At 39.2% G+C, this 25,255-nt stretch overlaps 1 protein-coding gene across 2 annotated transcripts in view; it reads left to right on the top strand.

The window, feature by feature from the left end:
• The window catches only part of PLCB1 (phospholipase C beta 1), an 865,816-nt gene that overhangs the window by 635,716 nt on the left and 204,845 nt on the right, over positions 1–25,255 (top strand). For both annotated transcript variants that reach the window (XM_070382002.1, XM_070382003.1), the window contains exon 10: positions 11,199–11,345. In XM_070382002.1, coding sequence (XP_070238103.1) covers positions 11,199–11,345 — 147 coding nt within the window. The remainder of the gene's footprint in view (positions 1–11,198; positions 11,346–25,255) is intronic.

The raw sequence follows: 25,255 nt of genomic DNA, 5'->3' as shown, positions 1-25,255 counted from the left end.
TCATTTGACACATTAAAAGTCTTGCATATTTGCTCCTTTAGTTAGCAAGACAAAGCTTTGCGGTTGAAAAGTTACTCCCAGGTGTCTGCCTACTTGCAGTCTGCAATCATATTCTGAACTGTCCTCCAGACTCACATGTCCTTATTCAGTGAAGGCAAATTCCTTCACTGCTGCTGTTGCTGCTGCTGCTAAGTCGCTTCAGTCGTGTCCGACTCTGTGTGACCCCATTGACGGCAGCCCACCAGGTTCCTCCATCCCTGGGATTCTCCATGCAAGAACACTGGAGTGGGTTGCCATTTCCTTCTCCAATGCATGAAAGTAAAAAGTGAAAATGAAGTCACTCAGTCGTGTCCGACTCTTAGCGACCCCATGGACTGCAGCCTACCAGTCTCCTCCATCCATGAGATTTTCCAGGCAAGAGTACTGGAGTGGGTTGCCATTGCCTTCTCTGAATTCCTTCACTGGGGATTTTGAAATTATTTGATATAATTAATTGTAAATAATCCTTACAAACACTGACTCACTTAACTCTGTTTTTTACTGATGTCAATCTATGCTAAAAATTATGTTAAAATCTTTAATTTCCAGGAAATAATAAAGGTAGAGTAGATAACCCAAAGGATACACTTAATTAACCTATAGAACTTTAACCAGGTTTATATTGAATTTAGCTATATTTTTATAAGTTTGGTTTTGGTGTTGTTTGTTTGTTTGTTTGAGAGGGGTTCTGACATACATATATGTATGTGTCAATATTTCATAGCCTCTTTTGAAATAGATTTGTCATGTTCCTGATTTCCTCATTAATGAACTAAATAAAATTTTGACACGTGTTCTTTGGCATGTTTCAGAGCACCAATTGACCATAATTTTAATATTCTCATTTGGGAATAACTTTCTATCCTGTACCCATCACTGTCATAAAAATTAATCACAAGCATGGTTCAGAACCTTTCTCAACATAAGGCACTAGAGGTAATACATAGAAATTGAGGCTAAAAAGTTAAAATTAACTTATTACCCAAACCATATTGGCATACAGTTTGTTTTAATTGCTTTTACAAGTTGCTGATCAGATCAAAGAATGTTTATTCTCAAGATATCAGACACAAACACAGACTCAGTGTTCACTGCAGCAACATAAAAAGTGATATTTGTGGCCACACCATATTTGCATGCCTTTAGAAGAAGTATACACTTGCGAATTTTCCTTGGGGCACACTTTATTCCGGGAGTCATATTACCTTCCTTCGTTGGCCCCAAAGACACCTGCATTTACTGTGTGCTTTGAGGAATAGCAGTAGAAATTGAGTTGTATGAAACTGTAGGTTAAAAATGCCAGATTTTAACAATTTCGTATGATTCGACCTAAGCAGATAAAAGAATCAAAATTATGCCATCCTTGGTGATTTTCCAGTTTCAAAACAATTTCTCTTCTATTTTGAATCACTAATCATCAAAGTAAGTGCTGACTTTGTACCAACTGTGCACAGAGAATCATGGTAGTTCCCAAGGATGACAAAGAGACATGCATGTCCTGCTCTGGAGTAGTGCATGCCTGCTGTTCAAGGGGTGAATGGTCTTATTTTCTGTTACATTATGATCTATTTGAAGGCAGAGGCTTTGCTGTGCTTTATATTTCTGTGAATTCATTACATTGCAGAGATTCAATAAATGTTAAGTGAGTCGAAGGTAAGCAGACAGAGGAGAAGGAAGAGATGAGGGAGGGAGGAACGGAAACTCATTTGAGAAGAAGCTGGCAAAATGGCATTAATCAGAGTGAAATGATTATTGTACACAATGCAGATGAAGGACCACCCAAACTTCAAATGACAAACTGAAAATCACTTTACAAAAAAATAAGTAAAAATAACACCCATTTTTTCTATTTTAAAAAGTCCCAATGAGGCAGAGCAGGAAAAGACCCAGGACCTGGCGCCCCAGTAGCCCTGATCCTAGCAAGGCTGTCTCACCCTGGCTTCTAAAGCTTAATTTAAGTATCCCAGATCTTCATCTTTTGTACTCCTGCTATATGATCTTTGTTCCTACTAATAAAAGGGATGAAATAGAAAACTAGGAAGAAATTCAATTTTTTAACAAATGTTTTACCTCTACATGTTTTAAGTTTTAAAATATTGTTGGAAACTACCCACTGAAACAACTTTGGCCCTAAGTGGCATTGACATTGACTTTGGTTTGCTTACAAAAATTGAAACCAGTCTGAAAGAATATAGGCATCCCACTGTAAATGAATTTCAAAGGAAGGCTTCAAAGGTAGTAACCGAAGAGTACTCATCAATCAGAATGATTGAAATGATCACTTTGGTAGGTGATGATTATTTGAAGATATAAACTTTTGCCTCTATTAGGAATTGGTCACACAAATATAACAGTGTAAGGAATGTTGTGTCACATTTCTCATTTCTAATGCAAGAGAAACTATCTTAGCACTTTTTCCTTTGGTAATTATTGATATTAATCAAGGTGCATGTTAGAGTAGATTTTTAAGCAGTTTGTAGTGCAGATAATTGTTCCTCTTTAAGATTTCCATTTAAATAGCTCCACTCATTCAAATCCAATAACCAGATTTCTTCTTTTCATTTATTTATTAATTCCTGGAAAATATAAAGGACAATTTAACTATAATGTTTCCAGAATTAGGGAATGTACTCATCAGTTATTTTGAGAAATTTATTGGATATAAAAAATTTACACTGTGAGTAAACAGTTTTTCCATTTACAGGTGACGTATCTCTTACCATTCAAGGATAGTTCAGTTCAGTTTAGTTCAGTCGCTCAGTTGTGTCCGACTATTTGCGGCCCTATGAATTGCAGCACTCCAGGCCTCCCTGTCCATCACCAACTCCTGGAGTTCACTCAAACTCATGTCCATCGAGTCGGTGATGCCATCCAGCCATCTCATCCTCTGTCGTCCCCTTCTTCTCCTGCCCCCAATCCCTCCCAGCATCAGAGTCTTTCCCAATGAGTCAACTCTTCGTATGAGGTGGCCAAAGTACTGGAGTTTCAGCTTTAGCATCAGTCCTTTCAATGAACTCCCAGGACTGATCTCCTTTAGGATGGACTGGTTGGATCTCCTTGCAGTCCAACGGACTCTCAAGAGTCTTCTGCAACACCACAATTCAAAAGCATCGATTGTTCAGTGTTCAGCTTTCTTCACAGTGCAACTTTCACATCCATACATGACCACTGGAAAAACCATAGCCTTGACTAGATGGACCTTTTTTGGCAAAGTAATATCTCTGCTTTTGAATATGCCACCTAGGTTGGTCATAACTTTCCTTCCAAGGAGTAAGCGTCTTTTAAGTTCATGGCTGCAATCACCATGTGCAGTGATTTTGGAGCCCAAAGAAATAAAGTCTGACACTGTTTCCACTGTTTCCCCATCTATTTCCCATGAAGTGATGGGACCAGATGCCATGATCTGCAAACAGTGAGAGTTTTAGTTCTTTTCCAATCTGGATTCCTTTTATTTCTTTTTCTTCTCTGATTCCTGTAGCTAAAACTTCCAAAACTATGTTGAATAGTAGTGGTGAGAGTGGGCACCCTTGTCTTGTTCCTGACTTTAGGGAAAAGGCTTTGTTTTTCACCACTGAGGATAATGTTGCTGTGGGTTTATCATATATGGCTTTTATTATGTTGTGGTATGTTCCTTCTATTCCTGTTTTCTGGAGGGTTTTTTTTTTTTATCATAAATGGATGTTGAATTTTGTCAAAGGCTTTCTGTGCATATACTGAGATAATCATATGGTTTTAAGTCTTTCAATTTGTTAATGTGTTGTATCACATTGATTTACAAATATTGAAGAATCCTTACATCCTTGGGATGAGGCCCACTTGGTCATGATGTATGATCTTTTTAATATGTTGTTGGATTCTGTTTGCTAGAATTTTGTTAAGGATTTTTGCATATACCCATCAGTGATATTGGCTTGTAATTTTCTTTTTTTGTGGCATCTTTGTCTGGTTTTGGTATAAGGGTGATGGTGGCCTCATAGAATGAGTTTGGCAGTTTACCTTCCTCTGCAATTTTCTGGAACAGTTTGAATAAGATAGGTTTTGGCTTTTCTCTAAATTTTTGGTAGAATTCACCTGTGAAGCCATCAGATCCTGGGCTTTTGTTTGTTGGAAGATTTTTGATTACAGTTTCAATTTCTGTGCTTGTGATGATTTAGATGATTTAGCTTTGTTAAGATTTTCTATTTCTTCCTGGTTCAGTTTTATAAGGTTTTACTTTTCTAAGAATTTGCCCATTTCTTCCAAGTTGTCCATTTTACTGGCATATAGTTGCTGACAGTAGTCTCTTATGATCCTTTGTATTTCTGTGTTGTCTGTTGTGATTTCTCCATTTTCATTTCGAATTTTGTTGATTTGATTCTTCTCCCTTTTTTTCTTGATGAATCTGGCTAATGATTTCTCTATTTTTTTAATCTTCCCCAAGAACCAGCTTTCAGTTTTGTTGATTTTTGCTATCATCTCCTTTGTTTCTTTTTCAATTATTTATGCCCTAATTTTTATGATTTATTTCCTTCTACTAACCCTGGGGTTCTTAATTTCTTCTTTTTCTACTTGCTTTAGGTATAAAGTCAGGTTATTTATTTGATTTTTCTCTTGTTTCTTGAGGTAAGCTTGTACTGTTATGAACCTTCCCCTTAACACTGCTTTTACTGAATCTCATAGGTTTTGGGTTGTTGTGTTTTCATTTTCATTCATTTCTATGCATATTTTGATTTCTTTTTTTATTACTTCTGTGATTTGTTGGTTATTCAGAAGTGTGTTATTTAGCCTCCATATGTTTGTATTTTTAATAGATTTTTTTTCTTGTAATTGACATCTATTTTTCCTGCATTGTGATCAGAAAAGATGCTTGAAATGATTTCAATATTTTTGAATTTACCAAGGCTAGATTTATGGCCCAGGATGTGATCTATCCTGCAGAATGTTCCATGTGCACTTGAGAAAAATGAGAAATTCATTGTTTTGGGGTGAAATGTCCTATAGATATCAATTAGGTCTAACTGGTCCATTGCATCATTTAAAGTTTATGTTTCCCTGCTAATTTTCTGTTTAGTTGATCTATCCATAAGAGTTAAAGTGAAAGTGAAGTCGCTCAGTCATGTCCAACTCTTTGCGACTCCATGGACTGTGGCCTACCAGGCTCCTCCGTCCAAGGAATTTTCCAGGCAAGGGTACTGGAGTGGGTAGCCATTTCCTTCTCCAGGGGGTCTTCATGACCCAGAGATTGAACCCAGGTCTCTTACATTGCAGGCAGACGCTTTACCATCTGAGCCACCAGGGAAGCTGGTTTATCCATAGGTGTGAGTGGGGTGTTAAAATCTCCCACTATTTTTGTGTTACTGTGAATTTCCCCTTTCATACTTCTTAACATTTGCCTTACATATTTGCATTGCTTCTAAGTTGGGTGCATATATATTTGTAATGGTTATATCTTCTTCTTGGATTGAGCCTTTGATCATTATGTAGTGTCCTTCTTTATCTCTTTTCACGCCCTTTATTTCAAAGTCTATATTATCTGATATGAGTATTGCCACTCCTGCTTTCTTTTGATCTCCATTTGCATGAAATATTTTTTTCCAGCCCTTCACTTTCAGTCTGTGTGTGTCCCTTGTTTTGAGGTGGATCTCTTTTAGACCATATATAGAGGTCTTGCTTTTGTATCCATTCAGCCAGTCTTTGTCATTTGGTTGGGGCATTCAACCCATTTACATTTAAGGTAATTATTGATAAGTATGATCCTGTTGCCATTTACTTTGTTGTTTTCGACTTGAGTTTATAAACCCTTTTCTGTGTTTCCTGTCTACAGAAGATCTTTGGCTTTTGTTGAACAGCTGGTTTGGTGGTTCTGAATTCTCTCAGCTTTTGCTTGTCTGTAAAGCTTTTGATTTCTCCTTCATATTTAAATGAGATCCTTGCTGGGTATAGTAATCAGGGTTGTAGGTTTTTCTCTTTCATCACTTTAAGTATGTCCTGCCATTCCCTTCTGGCCTGAAGAGTTTCTATTGAAAGATCAGCTGTTATATTTATGGAGATCCCCATGTGTGTTATTTGTTGCTTTTCCCTTACTGCTTTTAATATTTGCTCTTTGTGTTTGATCTTCATTAATTTGATTAATATGTGTCTTGGGGTGTTTTGCCTTGGGTTTATCCTGTTTGGGACTCTCTGGGTTTCTTGGACTTGGGTGGCTATTTCCTTCACCATTTTAGGGAAGTTTTCATTATTATCTCCTTGAGTATTTTCTCTTGGCCTTTCTTTTTGTCTTCTTCTTCTGGGACTCCTATGATTCAAATGTTGGGGCATTTAACATTGTCTCAGAGGTCTCTGGGATTGTCCTCATTTCTTTTAATCTTTTTTTTTTTCTTCTCTGCTTCACTTATTTCCACCATTCTATCTTCCACCTCACTTACCCTATCTTCTGCCTCAGTTATTCTACTGTTGGTTCCCTCCAGAGTGATTTTGGTCTCAGTTATTGCATTATTCATTATTGATTAACGCTTTTTTATTTCTTCTAAGTCCTTGTTAAACAGTTTTTGCATCTTCTCAATCCTTGTCTCTAGTCTATTTATCTGCAATTCCATTTTGTTTTCAAGATTTTGAATCATCTTTACTATCATTATTCTGAATTCTTTTTCAGGTAGACTCCCTATCTCCTCCTCTTTTGTTTGGTTTGGTGGGCATTTATGTTTCTTTACCTGCTGAATATTTCTCTGCCTTTTCATTTTGTTTAGATTGCTGTGTTTGGGGTGGTGTTTCTGTATGCTGGAAGTTTGTGGTTCCTCTTTATTGTGGAGTTTGCTCCCTGTGGGTGGGGTTGGACTAGTGGCTTGTCAAGGTTTCCTGGTTAGGGAAGCCTGCATCTGTGTTCTGGTGGGTGGAGCTGGATATCTTCTCTCTGGAATGCAATGAAGTGTCCAGTAGTGAGTTTTGAAGTGTCCATGGGTTTGGTGTGACTTTGGACAGCCTGTATTTTAATGCACAGGCCTATGTTCCTACGTTGCTGGAGAATTAGCATGGTATGTCTTGCTCTGGAACTTGTTGGCTTTTGGGTGGAGCTTGGTTTCAGTATAGGTATGGAGGCTTTTGGATGAACTCTTGATTAATGTTCCCTAGAGTCAGGAGTTTTCTGGTGTTCTCAAGTTTTGGATTTAAGCCTCCTACCTCTGGTTTTCAGTCTTATTCTTACAGTAGCCTCGAGACTTCTCCATCCAAACAGCACAGATGTTAAAACATCTAGGTTAATGGAGAAAAGATTCTCCACAGTGAGGGACACCCAGAGAGGTTCGCAGAGTTACATGGAGAAGACAAGAGGGAGGAGGGAGATAGAGGAGGCCAAGAGGAGAAGAGGGTGAATCAAAAGGGGAGAGAGCAATCTAGCCAGTAATCAATTCCCTATTTGTTCTCCACAGTCTGGAACACTCAGAGAGGTTCACGGAGTTACATAGAGAAGAGAAGAGGCAGGAAGGAGACAGCAGTGACCAGGAGGAGAGAAGGGGAATCAAAAGGAGAGAGACAGATCTAGCCAGTAATAGGTTCCCTAAGTGTTTTCCATAGCCCGGAACACCCAGAGAGATTCACAGAGTTGAGAAGAGAAGGGGGAGGAAGGAAATATAGGTGACCTGGGGAGAAAAGGGAGAGTCAAAAGGGGAGAGAGCAATCAAGCCAGTAACCACACCCCTAAGTAAAAATGTGTACTGAGGATTAGATTCTTAAAGGTACAAAATTGATAACAAATGCCAAAAAGCAAAGATTAAAAATCTAGAGTAGAGGTTAGACTCTCAAAAATACAATAATAAAAAAACAAAATAAAATTGCAAAAATTATGAAATATATATATATATGAATTTGCTTTAAAAATAGTATTTTTATAAAGTAATAGGTTATCAAAATGAAAATTAAAGGAGTAATAACTTAAAAATTAAAAAATGATAATATTAAAAATGTATCTAGGAATTTCTCTGGAGCTGTTGAGGGCAATGTGGGATCAGTTCAGTTTCAGATAGTTCCTTGTTCCAGCTTATACTTCTTCTCAAGGTCTATAGGCCCCTTCCAATGTAGTCAATGCTAATTATAGGGTTTTAATCTGTTGCACTTGTCACTTCCAGAGCGGTTCCCTCTTCTTTGTTTATTTTGGCTTCCTCTGTTTGCAAGTATCTTCAGTGTCTAATTTCCACCCTGACACGAGGGGGCAAAGGTGGTCACTTATTTAGGCTCACTTGTTCAGTTGTGCTGTGGGGAGGGAGGAGCACTGCAAACAAATATACTGGCGTGTGTGGGGAGTGCTCGCAGTGCCTGGGCCACACTGGGGTTCCGCTGCTCACGGCATGTGTACTTCCCCAGTCTACACTGCTCAGGCTCCAGGTTGCTCTGCAGGGAGCTGTCTAAAGTGGGCCCTGGGTTGCGTGCACTTCCCAGGTCTAATCTGCTCAGGTTCAGATTTTCAGGTACTCCACAAAGGCACAGACTAGGTTGGGCCTGCAATTTGTCCCCTTCCCAGGTCCGAGCAGCTCAGGCGACCAGGTGCATGGTGAGCGCAGTCTTCCCAGCTGGGCGGGGCATTTTATCACCTCCCCTGTCCCAGCCTCTTGGTTTCCTGGGTGCGCCACGAGAGTGCCATCTCAGGTGTGCCTTGTGTCTCCTCTGAGGAACTTATCTCTAACTGCGACCCTCCTGGTGGATGTCAACTGTCCAAAATCCCAGGAAGATGTGGTTAGCAACTGGGAGCCTGCTGACAGTTTGGTGGAGGATGCCATCTCTGGGGCCAAGATTGCCCCTTGCCTTCTGCCTCTGGCTGTTGCCTGCCTGCCTCTCTGCCTCCGGCGGGGGCTGGGCTGGTCTGTAGCTGGCTAGCTCTCCTCTAGTGATCTCTCAGTCCTTTGTTCTATGAGTGGGCCAGGCTGCTCAAATCAAAAAGATGTGAGCTTTTTGTGGGAAAATTCTCTCTTTTTTTTTCTCTCTCTGGCTATCCCACAGTTTGGGTTGCTATCTCACATTAGCTCCCTCAGATTTCCCTCAGGGCATTCAGGCCCAGTCCTTACCCTAAGCGTGCAGCCTGCACCTCACTGTTCAGCCCCCGCTCGCTGGTGGTGAATGCGAGTGTCTGGGCTACTTCTCCGCTGGGAGTTGCGGTTAGACACATAGTCTGTGGGTTTTTTTTTTTTCCCCTCTCAGTTATGATGCCCTCTGAGATTCCAAAACTCCCCAGAGACCTGCCAGTGAGAGGGTTTCCTGGTGTTTGGAAACTTCTCCTTCAGGTCTCCTTCCCCAGGACAGGTCTCCATCCCTAATTCTTTTGTGTCTCTTTTTATCTTTTGTATTTTGTCCTACCTCCTTTCGAAGAGAATGAGCTGCCTTTCTGCGTGCCTGGTGTCCTCTGCCAGCATTCAGAAGTTATTTTGTGGAAGTTTCTCAGCATTCAAATGATCTTTTGACGAACTTCTGGGGGAGAAAGTGGCCTCCCCATCCTATTCCTCTGCCATCTTAGGACCACCCCCCTGCTATCATGTTTTTACCTCTGAGTTTGACATCGGGATGAAGAGAAGGCAAACCATTGGTGAAAGAGTAAATTGCTAGAACTTTTAACAGAAAGCAAATTGTTACGTATACTAAAAGTCTGAAAAATATGCAGTCTTTGAACCAGCAATTCTATTGCAGAGGACTCATTCTGAGGAAAAAGTTTATACAAAGATTCAGCTACCAGAGTATTCAATACAATATTATTTATACTAGTGAAAAATGAGAACTCCAAAGATAATGGAATATTCGTTAGTCATGTTATAGCTCTATATATTTTATAATACAGAGGTTTAAGCCTCTGCCCGCAATGCAGGAGACCTGGGTTCGATCCCTGGGTCGGGAAGTTCCCCTGGAGAAGGAAATGGCAACCCACTCCAGTATTCTTGCCTGGGAAATTCCATGGCTGGAGGAGCCTGGTGGCCTACAGTCCACAGGGTCGCAAAGAGTCAGACATGACTGAGCAACTTCACTTTCAAAATATAAATATTAATATTATATGATGATGTTCATAATATATTTTTCAGTATATATATATATGACTGCATCTTCATAAAAGAACTATACATACACATGCATACATACATTTCTTCCTCTGGAAGTGTATATACTAAGATTTTAATAGTAATTCTCTCTGAATGAAGAGTTAGGCATGTTCAGAAAAATTTCAGTTTTCTTCCCTCTCTGCTCTTGTCATTTCCTATTTTTTCTTCCATAAACATATACTACTTTTATATTAATAGAAAACTTTTTCAACAAGGAAAAAGAAATACTATCCTCTAATATTTACCAGAAAGATCTTCACTATTCACAAATGACCTGGTGGTTGTGTTTGTTTTGTTTCTTTGGTTGGTTGGTTGGGTTTTGAGGCTTTGATTGTTAATATTGAAAAAACAAGCTCTGATGATGAGCCAAAACCGTGAAGATGGCTCTCTCCATGTATTATATAAAAATTACTTTAGTAATGATAAAGAATTATCTCAATATTTAGTATTAGTCACCTCAGAAATATTACAACAAAAGAAAAATTCTAAATAGAATCTGAGTAAGCTAAAGTGTGAGTCATATTTCTTTCATTTGAAGAAAAGTCATTCTAAATAAGAAATGTTAAGGACCTTCATTTTTATGAACATTCAGATTTTTATTCCTCAGTTATGGTCATATTTATTTCCTTTTTCAGAGGAAAAAGATTATTATTTGAAAACATTTTCACTTTATTTTAAATAATAAAACCATGTGTGAATAAGTCTTTTGATCATAAAAGTAACATGTTTTTATGAGAGAACATTGGGAAATGTACCCTTAACTTTACTACCCAGAGATAAGCACTAAAAACATTTTGGTGTCCATGCATAGGATTGTAACCATTCTTATATTTTAAAAGCAGTTGATCCATGTTTAGGTATTTAAATTCTCCGAAAGTGTGTGAGACTCTTGTAATTACATTTTCTCTATAATTTCTGGCATTCGGGGATAAGTATAGTAAAGCAGCATGACCCTAGACTACTGTTTATCCATATCAAATTGCAGTTGTGGCTAATGTTTTCCATCTTGGATGCTACAAGAGTTTTCTGCAAAATAATAATAATATGATATCAGAAACCCATAAAAATATTACATTCACATTCCTCTTAACTCTTCATTTCCTCTAGGACAGATATCAGTGGATGGATTTATGCGCTATCTGAGTGGAGAAGAAAATGGAGTCGTTTCACCTGAGAAACTGGATTTGAATGAAGATATGTCTCAGCCCCTTTCTCACTATTTCATTAATTCCTCACACAACACCTACCTCACAGGTATGAATTTATAGTTCTTTGACAATTATTGTAGCCAGTCTCACTGAATGTCACCAACCTCTGCTTTCTGTTATTCAGAAGTACAGGTGGATTTCCTTTCACTTCCTGTGAAAAATCCTTTGAGAACTGGGGGTTCCATGACTAAAGGCTCTTCCCAAAAGTAACAATATCATTTATTCACATGTCCTTCTTGCCTGGAGATCGCCATGGACAGAGGAGCCTGGCAGGCTACAGTCCATGAGGTCGCAGAGTTAGACACGACTGAGCAACTAATACTGTAACATACTTCCTACATTTTCAACTCATCTGAAATGTATCCATGTCTGATATCTTCAGACCAATGGAATTTTTATGTAACTGTATTCATTCTTCAATGGACTTCAATCCATTTATTATCCTGTCTAGTTCTCTGGACTGTTTTCATCTACAGAAAATTTCCAAAACCCTAAATAACTTTGGCTTTAAGGTAAATTAATAATTTTTCTCAAAGTGGACAGGGCTTTATTATTGCTGTTGTTTAGCTGCTAAGTTGTGTCTGACTTTTGTAATCTCATAGACTTTATCACACCAGGCCCTTCTGTCCACAGAATTTCTCAGGCAAGAATACTGGAGTGGGTTAGTGGGTTACCATTTCCTTCCCCAGGGGATCTTCCCCACCCAGGATCAAACCCGCATCTCCTGCTTGTCAGGCAGATTGTTCACCACTGAGCCAGGGAAGGTACAGGGTTTTAGACATAAACAAATTTCTTGTGGGCAACAACTTATACTTTGTTGTAAATATTATAAGGCTGCTGCTACTGCTGCTAAGTTGCTTCAGTCGTGTCTGACTCTGTGCGACCCCATAGACGGCGGCCCACCAGGCTCCCCCGTCCCTGGGATTCTCCAGGCAAGAACACTGGAGTGGGTTGCCATTTCCTTCTCCAGTGCATGAAAGGGAAAATGAAAGTGAAGTCGCTCTGTCATGTCCGACTCTTCGCGACCCCATGGTCTGCAGCCCACCAGGCTCCTCCGTCCATGGGATTTTCCAGGGAAGAGTACTGGAGTGGGGTGCCATTGCCTTCTCCAAAATATTATAATAAAGGAGGAAAAAAGCAACACTATGTTTCCTAACTTGGCCCTAAATTGAGGAATATCAATTGAGTAGATTGACAATCTAGTCTTTAGTAGATTTTTAAATAGAAAAAATATTAAAAAATATATAAAATATATATATATATATATATATATATATCTATAATCTCTATATAGTTTAGAATTAAAAGTTTAATAAATACCAATTTCTATAAGCTAAAAATGTTTTTATAATAAAAATATATTTCTTACAGAATACTCTCTGATTACTAGCTTTGGAAAGACTGTAAAAAAAGACCTACTGGTTAAAAAAAAAAAAAAAGACTTTTAAAAACCTTACATGCTCTTTCTTCACATAATCCATTATCCAAATGAATATAAGATAGTCAGACCTTATGTACCATAATGCAAACAAAGTAAAGTCTGGGGTCTCATTTGGTATCTGTAAACAGTAGCTGCTCACCATGCCTTAGGGGTGGTTCTGATGCGTTTATAGCTTATTGTCTGGGGGCATGTGGTTTGTGTAGCAAGACAGACCAGCAGTGCCATGCACATAATGGCAGTGAGATCCAGGCACTTAATATGTGTGAGGTTTTCACAGGGCTCAGCCATCTGACAAACAAGCAGTTCTTTCTTCTAAATTCCTTAAAGGAATTCATTCCTCTAGACACAAATGTATGTTGTGCTGGCATCAAATCCAGGGTTGGCCTGGTAGCCCATACTTGGTGAAAATAGCTTAGAGTAGAAATGCCTCTTAGACAGATATGTGGCCGCCGGAAAGCTGGAATGGGCACTCTCAGGATGGTTCCATATGATCCTAGACCATCTAGTCAGAATCATATACTGAGTTCTACCATCAACTGAACTGCAACGGCATGATTTTCTTGAAAATTGGATGGCTCTCAGACTATTTGTGTGGCCTGTTTTGATTCAACCACATTGCCTACTAAGAGAGATTCATGGTATAAAACTAATTAGATTCATGTTTGGCTCATCATAAACCCATTCTGGTCATCTCTTCTCGTATCACATAAACACTCATGGGCATAAAAGAGCCACCGTTTAATTTTGGTCCATATTCTATAGGTCAAGAACTCAGACAAGGCACAGAGCAGATGGTTTGTTCCTGTTCTCTGTTGTCTTGGGCTCCAGCTGGGAAGCCAATGCCTGGGGTGATGCAAACACCTTGGTTGTGGGAATCATCTGGAAGCTTCTCCACAAGCATGTCTGGCTCTTGGGCTAGCGACACAATAGCTGGGCTTAGTTAGGACTGCTGACCTAATTGCCTATAAGGCCTCCCTGTGTGGCTTGGACTTCCTCAGGTTAGGTGGGCATCTTACATGGCAGCTTATAGCTGCCAAAGCAAGTGTCCCAAAGAACACGGAGGAAACTTAATTGTCTTTGTGCACTTAGCCTCTGAAGTTCCATACTGTCACTGCTTTGTCAAAAAAGTCAGAACCCTGCCCAGTTTCAAGGTAGGGGACACAGACCACAGCCCTCAGTGGGAGGAGTGTTAGAATATTTTTAGTCTTCTTTTAAAATTACTACAGGTTTCATAGCTTCAAGAAGAGAGTCTCCACTTAGCCCACTTTCTTGGATTCTGTTTCCTAGGCTTATTACAAAAGTTTTGCAGCTCCCACTCAAATTGTTAAGACTTTGTAAAGGACTTTTTTCCCTCTCAGAGATCCTTAATCTTATTTGGTGTCATTGATGTATATGGCACTCTGGTGAAGCCTATGAACCCTTCTAAGGATGTTAAATGCATAAAATAATGTATGTAAAATTAAAGAGGAAATAAATTCCATTGAAATATTTTTATCAAATATTAAAAAACAAATTTTTGATACAGTTGTGTACATTTTACTAACACAATTTAAATCATATGTATTTTATTAACACAATTTTTAAGAATCATAAATAATGCATGTGATATTTGTAACAGTTGAAATATGATATGAAAATGTCTGTGATTTCTAGTAGTTACAAAGTCATAGTATCACTAATACTACAGTGATTTGTGACCTACATTCATAACTGAAGAGAATGTTAAACTGCACATGGTGGTTTGAGTTGAAGATGTAATCATTTTTCTCATCTAAGTTTGAGGAGATCTATGGAAACTCAAGAATCAGCCTGCAAAGCAGGAGACCGCAGTTTAATTCCTGGGCTGGGAAGATCCACTGAAGAAGGCATAAGCTACCCACTTCAGTATTCTTGGGCTTCCCTGGTGGCTCAGACAGTAAAGAATCCGCCTGCACTGTGGGAGACCTGGGTTCCATCCCTGGGTTGGGAAGATCCCCTGGAGAAAGGAAAGGATCCACCCACTCCAGTATTCTGGCCTAGAGAATTCCATGGATTCTATAGTCCATGGGGTCACAAAGAGTCGGACAGGACTGACATGGAAGCTCAAGTTAAGAGTCTAGATCTTTGACTTAATAGGATACTAAGAAATGTAACTGTGAAGACTTTGACACATGATTGAATCTTGCATTCATCATATACTTAGGACCACAAAACTCATAAAAATGTATGTTCGGGTGAATTCTAGATGTTGTTTCATCTAGAAGTCACAGTATGCAGTAATTTTACAAATAGCCCCTTTTAAGTCCAAAAATGAATATATTTACATCCATTAGTATCTATATTATTTGCCATAAAATAAAAGAGGCAATGGTACCAAAACAATTGAGTTGCAAGATTGACTGGGTGTGTCAATTAATGTGTATCATTATGGACCTCAAGTTTTCAGAGTTTATGTAGATTCACTCAACCACAGCCTCTATTCTCCTTTTGATGTCAGATTGTCTCAGCTGTGGTCAGTGGGAACATTTTTTAGGTTGGCTGCTCTCTCTTCTTCACATGACCCATTAATCTTTGAAGATGGCCTTATTTTCTGGCACATAGAGATCTTGCAGACTCACCTTGTTCCTTCCTGCACCATGCATGGAATCAGACTTTACCCTCAATGAGTCCTTGTTGCTTTTAGTGTGAAAAATATGTGTATGGATAACAGCAATTTGAACCCTGTGCTATGGAATGTTTCTGGACCATTTCAGTGAACAAAGCAAGAAAAGATACTTTTTGTTTTCTTGTGAAGGCACAAGAGTTCACTTAACTATTTCTATTCCTTCCAATTTAAATTCTTGATTCTATAGCTGTGCTTCCTTTATCAGTCTTGATTCCTTCCAAATTATGCATAATCACTCATTTGCTTGACTGGCAACACAATAATAACTGTAAGAAACTTGTTCAATATCAATGCAAGCAATAAAACTACAAAATACTGTTAACTTTTTCTTAGCAGCTCTGTTTTTTTAACTGCTTTTTACTAAGTATTTTTAATCCAATTAATTTCTTAATTTGCCCTCCCTCTGATTAACTTGTTTAAGCACATATGAGGTAAAGAACTTGGCTTCTTTGTGTAAGTTGGGTTTGGGATGTTAGCATATTAATGGCCGATAGTTTTCAGAAAGTGGGTCTTTCAGCTACTAAAAAAGTGAAGGGTCCACTCTATTTTTCATTGAAGAAAGAACTCCAATAGCTAGCTCCAAATTTCTAAACAGTGATTTCATATCACCACCATCTGATATACATGATTTCTGACCAAGTATACCAACTCTCCCCAATTTTTAAATTTCTTGTAGTATTAGAATTCACATATTTTTAAATATTCAATTTTTAAAACTGTTACTATGTTAGATCATGTTCTGATCTTTAAGGTTGTTTTTAAACTAATCTTCTTCATTTTTCAGAGCCATATATTGTCAAACTAAAGTTTGCATTATGTAAATTTCCATGCTTAAAACATTATTTTGTCCCAATACCAGTCAAAATTTCTTATTTTCCTTCTGTGGAATTAAGGAGAATTCTATATTATTAATTTTAAAAACGACATATAAATTCTAATATAGGATCTTGAGATTATGACTGAAATCCTCTTTTGAGGTAAAATTTGGTTTTACTTTGTATGATATTCATATGATATTATTAGTGTCCTTGTTTTAAATATAGATAAACCTCATGTACAACTCATCTTTCAGAGATCTTTGGGTAAATATGAACATCTGTAATACAGAAATTCAAACTTCAAAAAGCCAATCATGAATATTATAAAATTTTAATAACACCATAGAATCCAGTTAAATGTTAAAATCAGTATCTAGAAAATGAATTAGATTTTATACTTTACAAGCAGTTCCAGAAGAAGTAGAAACATTTTCTATAGAAACATTATTTCATACAAGGTGTATTTGGTGGAAAAAGAAAAGTTTTTCTATTCACGTGAGCCTTTAAAATGCTAGGCACAAAGAAAGGTTGGCACTTACTGCAGTATGTTTCAAATACAGGACAAAAGACTTACAGAGACACTCTCACTAAGGTTAAGATCAATCCTCTCCCCCCCCGCCGCCCCAAGTCATGACCACACTACTTATTTCCTTGGAACATTTTAAGAACTTATCTCCTTGGAGTATTTCCTGAGAAATACCAGTCTAAATTCAAAGGAGAATTTCAATATTTCAAATGTTTTCTTTTGAGCATTCTAAGGAAGTGTAAAAATTAATAAACAGTATAAAAACCAATCCATTTAGCAATGCATTATTGATTATTATGTCTATTTCCCTGCTCATTATTGCCCCTTTGTTGACTATCAAGACACCCAGAAGGAAAAATAAAATTGGATCACTGAGAGAAATACACTCACAAAATAAGTAGATTTTTAATTACAATGGTCATTTTCTAGGGTTTTGGATAGACTTGGCAGTACATCAAGTAGTGACTATGATTTAAATTATTGTTTTCCTTTGAGAAATCTACCCTTATGACTCAAAACAAGATTGTTTCAGGACTGAACTGGAGAAGGCAATGGCAACCCACTCCAGAACTCTTGCCTGGAAAATCCCATGGACAGAGGAGGCTGGTAGGCTGCAGTCCATGGGGTCGCTAAGAGTTGGACACGACTGAGTGACTTCACTTTCACTTTTAACTTTCATGCATTGGAGAAGGAAATGGCAACCCACTCCAGTGTTCTTGCCTGGAGAATCCCGGGGACGGGGGAGCCTGGTGGGCTGCCGTCTATGGGGTTGCACAGAGTCGAACGTGACTGAAGTGACTTAGCAGCAGCAGCAGGACTGAACAGTGTCCATTCATTTCAACCTAAAATTTTTTAGCTCTAAGTAAATCTTTCCATACTCCAAACAGTATGGGAGGTGTTGTTCAGTTGCTAAGTAATACCTGACTTTTTGAGACCCCATGGGCTGCAGCACCTGAGACTTCCTTGTCCTTCACTATCACCCTGAGTTTGCTCAGACTCATCTCCATTGAGTCAGTGATGCCCTCCAACCATCTCATCCTGTCACCCCCCTTCTCCTCCTGGCCTCAATCTTTCCCAGCATCAGAGTCCTTTTCAGTGAGTCAGCTCTTTGCTCGGTTGTCCAAAGTATTGGAGCTTCAGCTTTAGCATCAGTCCTTTCAATGAATATTCAGGGTTGATTTCCTTTAGGATTGACTGGTTGGATCTCCTTGCTGTCCAAGGGACTCTTGAGTCTTCACCAGTGCCGCAATTCAAAAGCATCAACTTTTTGGTGCTCAACCTTCTTTATGGTCCAGCTCTCACATCCGTACAGGACTACGGGAAGAACCATAGCTTTGACTATATGGACCTTTGTCAGCAACATGATGTCTCTGCTTTTTAATACACTGTCTCTGTTTATCATAACTTTACTTCCAAGGAGCAAACAACTTTTCATTTCATGGCTACAGTCAGTGTCCACAGTGATTGTGAAGCCCAAGAAAATAAAATCTGTCACTGTTTCCACTTTACCCCCATCTATTTGCCGTAAAGTGATGGGGCCAGATGCCATGACCTTAATTTTTGGAATGTTGAATTTCAAGCCAGCTTTTTCACTGGCCTCTTTCACCCTCATCAGAGGCTTTTTAGTTCCTTTTCACTTTCTGCCATTAGAGTGGTATCATCTGCATATCTGAGGCTATTGATATTTCTCCCAGTAATCTTGATTCCAGCTTGTGGGAGATAATGGCTCCATATACTCAGGAAAAGCAAAGTGATGTTATCTCTGAATAATTCACATTTTTTATTCAGCTTAGGAAATAAAGCAGTACATTGGAGGTTTTAGCTATCAGTCTAATGAATTAAACTATCTGATTATTCAACTCCTAAGATGTATGTTCTTGACTGCAGAAAAGCTCTAAAAATATACCTATACCCTTTAAAATAGTTTCCCTCTTGTCAGAATCAGTCATTCCAACCTCGGTGGGTTGTCAGTCACTACCAACCCTGGCTTACTGTCACTCCCTCTCTTCATCTCTTCGACTCATTTAGTCCTTGGCATATGCAACTTTTCATCATCTATTTTTTGTTTAAAGAGCACATATGTCAATTGAAAAAATGCACAAGATGGAAGTTGTGAATTACGTTTTATTGGGGGCAAAATCAGGACGATAGCCTGGGAAACAACATTTCAGATAGCTCTGAGAAAGTGCTCCAAAGAGAGAGGGAAGATAGTATTTATGATTTTAGTGAAGATGGGTATGTGTGGTCAGAGGCTATGGAGGCTTTGACAGAGGCTTGCTGCTAGTCACAAGGAGCTGGTGTCACTGTTAGACATTTTAGTGCTTTTCTAGGGATGAGAAGATGCAACAATTGGGCTCATAAGATCTTCTCCTGGAGATATATAAGTATCTGAAGACCAGTTCTGCCAGTTTTTTCCCAGAGCATAGAGCCGTCTCCACCCTGAACTCCTTTCAGTGTGTATGAAGGTCTACAGGGACTAGTGACCTAATTCTTGTAGAGGCAGATGGCAAGTGCCAATTTTTAGTTAGCACACAGGCCAATGAAAGTTGGGTGGTAGAATGTAAAGAGTTGAGCTTAGCAAATAATAAACAGACCACGTTTAATTTTGTGTTTAAGTAAATGAACTCTTCTCAACTTTAACTTCTTCATTTAGAAAATGAAAGGAAGTTGAAACAGCCAGTATGTTTTGGGTGATGTGTGCCAAGTCGCTTCAGTCATGTCTGACTCTTCATGACCTGATGGACCGAGGGTCACCTGTCCACCCCATGGGATTCTCCAGCCAACATTACTGGAGTGGGTTACCATGCCCTCCTCCAGGGGATCTTCCCAATCCAAGGATGGAACCCATGTCTCTTCTGTTTCCTACACTGGCAGATGGGTTCTTTACCACTGGTGCCACCTGGTTATGTAAAAGGAAACTATTACTCCGTGGTTTAAACATTAAGAAATTTATTACCTCATACAACAAGAAATCCAGAAGCAGAGTGATTGAGGGTCGATTAAATCCGGAATTGTTGGTGTCGTAAGAGACCCAGATGCTTTCCATATTTTCGCTCCTCTTACAGTTTCAAGACGGCTGTTCACCCGGGGCATCGCCTCCTAAGAAATAAGCTCCACGTGTGGCCCAGGGACATCTCTGTCTTGTGGCCCTTTGTGTGAGTGAGGTTCCCCACTCCCCACCCAGTAGACTTTCCTTTATTCCCTACTGGATGTAGAGCAGAGTTACACCATATAGCAATGACCTACAAATAGCATTAGCAGGGGCCACAGAACGACTATGACTGGCTGAGAAGAATTAAGATTTACCCCAGACCTGGGAAGGAGACCCTAAAGCTTATTAGAATCTAAACAGATTATTCTGTTGCCAAGGAAAGAGAGGAAGAAATGACAACGAGAAGTGTGATAGTGGGGTGAGGGTTTAAATTCCCTGACACATAAGAATGTTCCCCTAAAAAAAAAAAAAATTCTCCTTTCTTTATACAATACTTACCTCCCTGCCTAAATGGTAAGGGTAAGGAAGATGTCTTGTGTCATTTTTGCATCCTAAGCCACCAGTATTTGCCTCCCACGGAGAATGTTTGAGAATGTGCATAGACCCTAGTGGTGAGGCTCCTATAATCAATAAGGAATATGCTTAAAGTTGTTTTCCCACTTGCCTAAGCCATCCCATGGCAATTGGGTCTATTTCAAAAGAGCTTCATGGTGATAAACCATAATGGAAAAGATTGTAAAAAAGTACATACACACACATTGTGTGTGTTTGTGTATAACTGAATCACTTCGCTGTACCATTAACATGGCGTGGTAAGTCAACTATACTTCAATTTAAGTATAAGTTGGCAGATAGAAAATATGGAAGAGAGAGATCAGATCAAACCAATAGTCCTAGAGATGGTCAGGATGAACAACACATCCTCTGTATTTTGAATAGTTTTCTCAAGTGTAGCTGTTGGTTTTACAGAATTTCAAGCAAGGAGAAATGGTCCTATCTCCATTTTTTGAAGGAGACAGTGTTTACTGAAGAAAGCCACTGAATTAACAAATGCATCACATTCTATAACCTTCTTTCCCTGAGGTTAAAGAGAAGACAATAAATAATAGTAGATATAAATATAGGCAATCAATCATCATAGTCCACAAGATGAGAAATTTCTCAGAAGACTGTGTTAATGGAGGAATTGTTATTTTCAGTTTTTGGTCTCTTCCATCTATGGATGCCTTGGATAATCTGAGACAAAGCTCAAGCGAATGGAACCAGCTGCCCGAAATGAATGCAGTCAAGTGAAAAGGTGCAGAGCTATGACTCCGGGTGGTATTATGAATTAATCTGAGATAGAGTTTCAGTTCCAAAGTTCAATCATGGGCTTGGAATGTACTCCAAAATATGTTCACAGCCAGGCAGAGATGATGTCAGATACTAGTTTCAGAAACAACAAGGGTTGAATGACTCATGACATATCATTAATCCTAACCCACAGCAATCCCCTGGCCCCAGAAGGTCAATTTATCAGATCTAATAAAATGAAAATATAATGAGTGGATGGAATATAATAATGAGGAGTTAGAAATTTTAGAGAACAATAAACCAGCTTTGAGGCTTTAAGCAGAAATGGAGTAGGGGAGAATATCAGTAATAATTCATATATTTGGAAAAAAGCTCCATAAATGAAGGAAAACACGGAGAACCAAATATGCATTCCAAGCAATAAGGCAATTATGGATAAATGCATGGTTTTTAATGCTTCCTTTGAGAGGTTTCCATTTCAAATACAAATTGTTCATTTTGAGAATGAACCAAATTACCTTAGAGAAATTTTGGGAGTCTTAGATATTGAACAGTAAACACCACACAGACACACACACTCACACACAAACAAACACATATACACTCTCCCCCTTCCCTTTCTTTGTTTTGATTTGTTTTTCTTCTCAGAATCTTTCTGTCTCACAAACTCAACTCCATGCCTTACCATGTCTTTCAAAATATTAACTGATCAACATTCAAAATGTATATCAAATCCCTTCTATTTGAATGATAAAAAAATATATGTGTAGAAAGCAAATCCAAAAAAAAAAAAACTGTTTTGGAAACATTTTGAATCTTTTATGACAAACACTCTGCTGTGGGTTAAGTAAGATATACCTTCAGTGTGAAACCTTGCAACTCAGGATGGAATTTGAGCCCACAGTCTTTTAACTGAGATCACACACCTGGTCTCAAGACTTAATGAAGTTCTGGTTCTTGATGTCTCATTGTAGAAAGAATTCAGTGAGAGACAGTGATAGGTAAGAAGTGGACTTATTTAGAGAGAATTACACTCCACAGACAGTGTAGACCATCTCAGAAGGCAAGAGCAACCCTAAAATGTAGTGTGGTTAATTTTTATGGGCTGGATAATTTCATGGGCTAATGAGTGGTAAGATTATTCCAACTATTTGGGATAAAGGGCAGAGATTTCCAGAAATTGGGCCACTGCCCAATTTTTTGATGGTCAACCTTGGATTATATCATGCAAAATGCCAGGCTGGATGAAGCACAAGCTGGAATCAAGATTGTGGAGAGAAATATCAACAACCTCAAATATGCAGATGACAACATGCCTATGGCAGAAAGGGAAAAGGAACTAAAGAGCCTCTTAATGAAAGTGAAAGAAGAGAGTGAAAAAGCTGGCTTAAAAATCAACATTCAAAGAAAAGAAGATGATGGATCTGGTCCCATAACTTCATGGCAAATAGATGGGGGAACAATGGAAACAGTGAGAGACTTTATTTTCTTTGGCTCCAAAATTACTGTGGATGGTTACTGCAGCCATAAAATGAAAAGACACTTGCTCCTTGCGAGAAAAGCTATGGCAAACCTAGAGACATGGACTTCGCTGGTGGTCCAATGGTTAAGAATTGGCCTGCCAATGCAGGGGAAATGGGTTCGATCCTTGGTCCAGGAAGATCCCACATGCTATGGAGCAACTAAGCCCCACCACTGAACTCATTCTCTAGAACCTGTGCTCTGCAACAAGACAACCAATGAGAAGGCTGTGCACCACAACTAGAGCGTAGCCTCCCCCCAACAACTAAAGAATGCCAGCACACAACATCGAAGACCCGTGCAGCCAAAAATAAATAAATAAAATTAAAAAAAAAAAGCAGAGACATAAGTTTGCTGACAAAGGTCTGTATAGTTCAAGCTATGGTTTTTCTAGTAGTCATGTAAGGATGTTTGAGTTGGACCATAAAGAAGGCTGAATGCCGAAGAATTGATGCTTGCAAACTACGGTGTTGGAGAAGACTCTTGAGAGTCCCTTGGACTTCAGGGAGATCCTAAAGAAAATCAATCTTGGATATTCATTGGAAGGACTGATGCTGAAACTCCAATAGTTTGGCCACCTGATATAAGGAGCTGACTCATTGAAAAAGACCCTGATGCTGGGAAAGATTGAAGACAGGATGAGAAGGTGACCACAGAGGACAAGATGGTTGGGTGGCATCACCAACTCAAGGGACATGAGTTTGAGCAAATTCCGGGAGATGGTGAAGGACAGAGAAACCTGGTGTGCTGCAGTCCATGAGGTCACAAACAGTCAGACATGACTGACTGAACAACTACTTGGAGCTGTCATGGTGCCTGTGGGTGTGTCATTTAACTTGCTGATGTGTTACAATGAGTATATTCTGAGGTTTGAGGTATAGTGGAAGTGGACTTGTCTACCATTTTGGACGTGAACTGGTTCTAATCAGTTTATGTCATGTCCTTGGGCTATGTCATTCTTCTAAAGCTTGTTTGCTACCGACAACTTCCTTACCGAAGTTCAGATCAGTCACTCAGTCCTGTCCGACTCTTTGCGACCCCATGAATCGCAGCACGCCAGGCCTCCCTGTCCAACACCAACTCCTGGAGTTTACTGAGACTCACGTCCATCAAGTCAGTGATGCCATCCAGCCATCTCATCCTCTGTTGTCCCCTTGTCCTCCTGCCCCCAATCCCTCCCAGCATCAGAGTCTTTTCCAATGAGTCAACTCTTTGCATGAGGTGGCCAAAGTACTGGACTTTCAGCTTTAGCATCATTCCTTCCAAAGAACACCCAGGACTGATCTCCTTCACAATGGACTGGTTGGATCTCCTTGCAGTCCAAGGGACTCTCAAGAGTCTTCTCCAACACCACAGTTCAAAAGCATCAATTCTTCTGCGCTCAGCTTTCTTTATAGTCCAATTCTCACATCCACACATGGCCACTGGAGAAACCATAGCCTTGATTAGATGGACCTTTCTAGGTAAAGTAATGTCTCTGCTTTTTAATATGCTGTCTAGGTTGGTCATAACTTTCCTTCCAAGGAGTAAGCATCTTTTAATTTCATGGCTGCAGTCACCATCTGCAGTGATTTTGGAGCCCAGAAAAATAAAGTCTGACACTGTTTCCACTGTTTCCCCATCTATTTCCCATGAAGTGATGGGACCGGATGCCATGATCTTCGTTTTCTGAATGTTGAGCTTTAAGCCAACTTTTTCACTCTCCACTTTCACTTTCATCAAGAGGCTTTTTAGTTCCTCTTCACTTTCTGCCATAAGGGTGGTGTCATCTGCATATCTAAGGTTATTGATATTTCTCCCGGCAATCTTGATTCCAGCTTGTGTTTCTTCCAGTCCAGCGTTTCTCATGATGTACTCTGCATATAAGTTAAATAAGCAGGGTGACAATATACATCCTTGATGTACTCCTTTTCCTATTTGGAACCAGTCTGTTGTTCCATGTCCAGTTCTAACTGTTGCTTCCTGACCTGCATACAGATTTCTCAAGAGGCAGATCAGGTGGTCTGGTATTCCCATCTCTTGAAGAATTTTCCACAGTTTATTGTGATCCACACAGTCAAAGGCTTTGGCATAGTCAATAAAGCAGAAATAGATGTTTTTCTGGAACTCTCTTGCTTTTTCCATGATCCAGCGGATGTTGGCAATTTGATCTCTGGTTCCTCTGCCTTTTCTAAAACCAGCTTGAACATCAGGAAGTTCACGGTTCACATATTGCTGAAGCCTGGCTTGGAGAATTTTGAGCATTACTTTACTAGTGTGTGAGATGAGTGCAATTGTGCGGTAGTTTGAGCACTCTTTGGCATTGCCTTTCTTTGCGATTGGAATGAAAACTGACCTTTTCCAGTCCCGTGGCCACTGCTGAGTTTTCCGAATTTGCTGGCATATTGAGTGCAACACTTTCACAGCATCATCTTTCAGGATTTGGAATAGCTCAACTGGAATTCCATCACCTCCACTAGCTTTGTTTGTAGTGATGCTTTCTAAGGCCCACTTGACTTCACATTCCAGGATGTCTAGCTCTAGGTGAGTGATCACACCATCGTGATTATCTGGGTTGTGAAGATCTTTTTTGTACAGTTCTTCTGTGTATTATTGCCATCTCTTCTTAATATCTTCTGCTTCTGTTAGGTCTTTCTGTTAGGTCTTACTTACCGAAGTTAGTAACACTTAACAAAATATTAATGAAATTGCACATTTGTAACACTATTGGATATAATCAGT

Source organism: Bos mutus, chromosome 13 (genome assembly GCF_027580195.1).
Source record: "Bos mutus isolate GX-2022 chromosome 13, NWIPB_WYAK_1.1, whole genome shotgun sequence".
NCBI lineage: Eukaryota > Metazoa > Chordata > Mammalia > Artiodactyla > Bovidae > Bos > Bos mutus.
The sequence above is the reverse complement of the archived record's forward strand: the minus strand, read 5'-3'. Positions and strand labels throughout refer to the sequence as shown.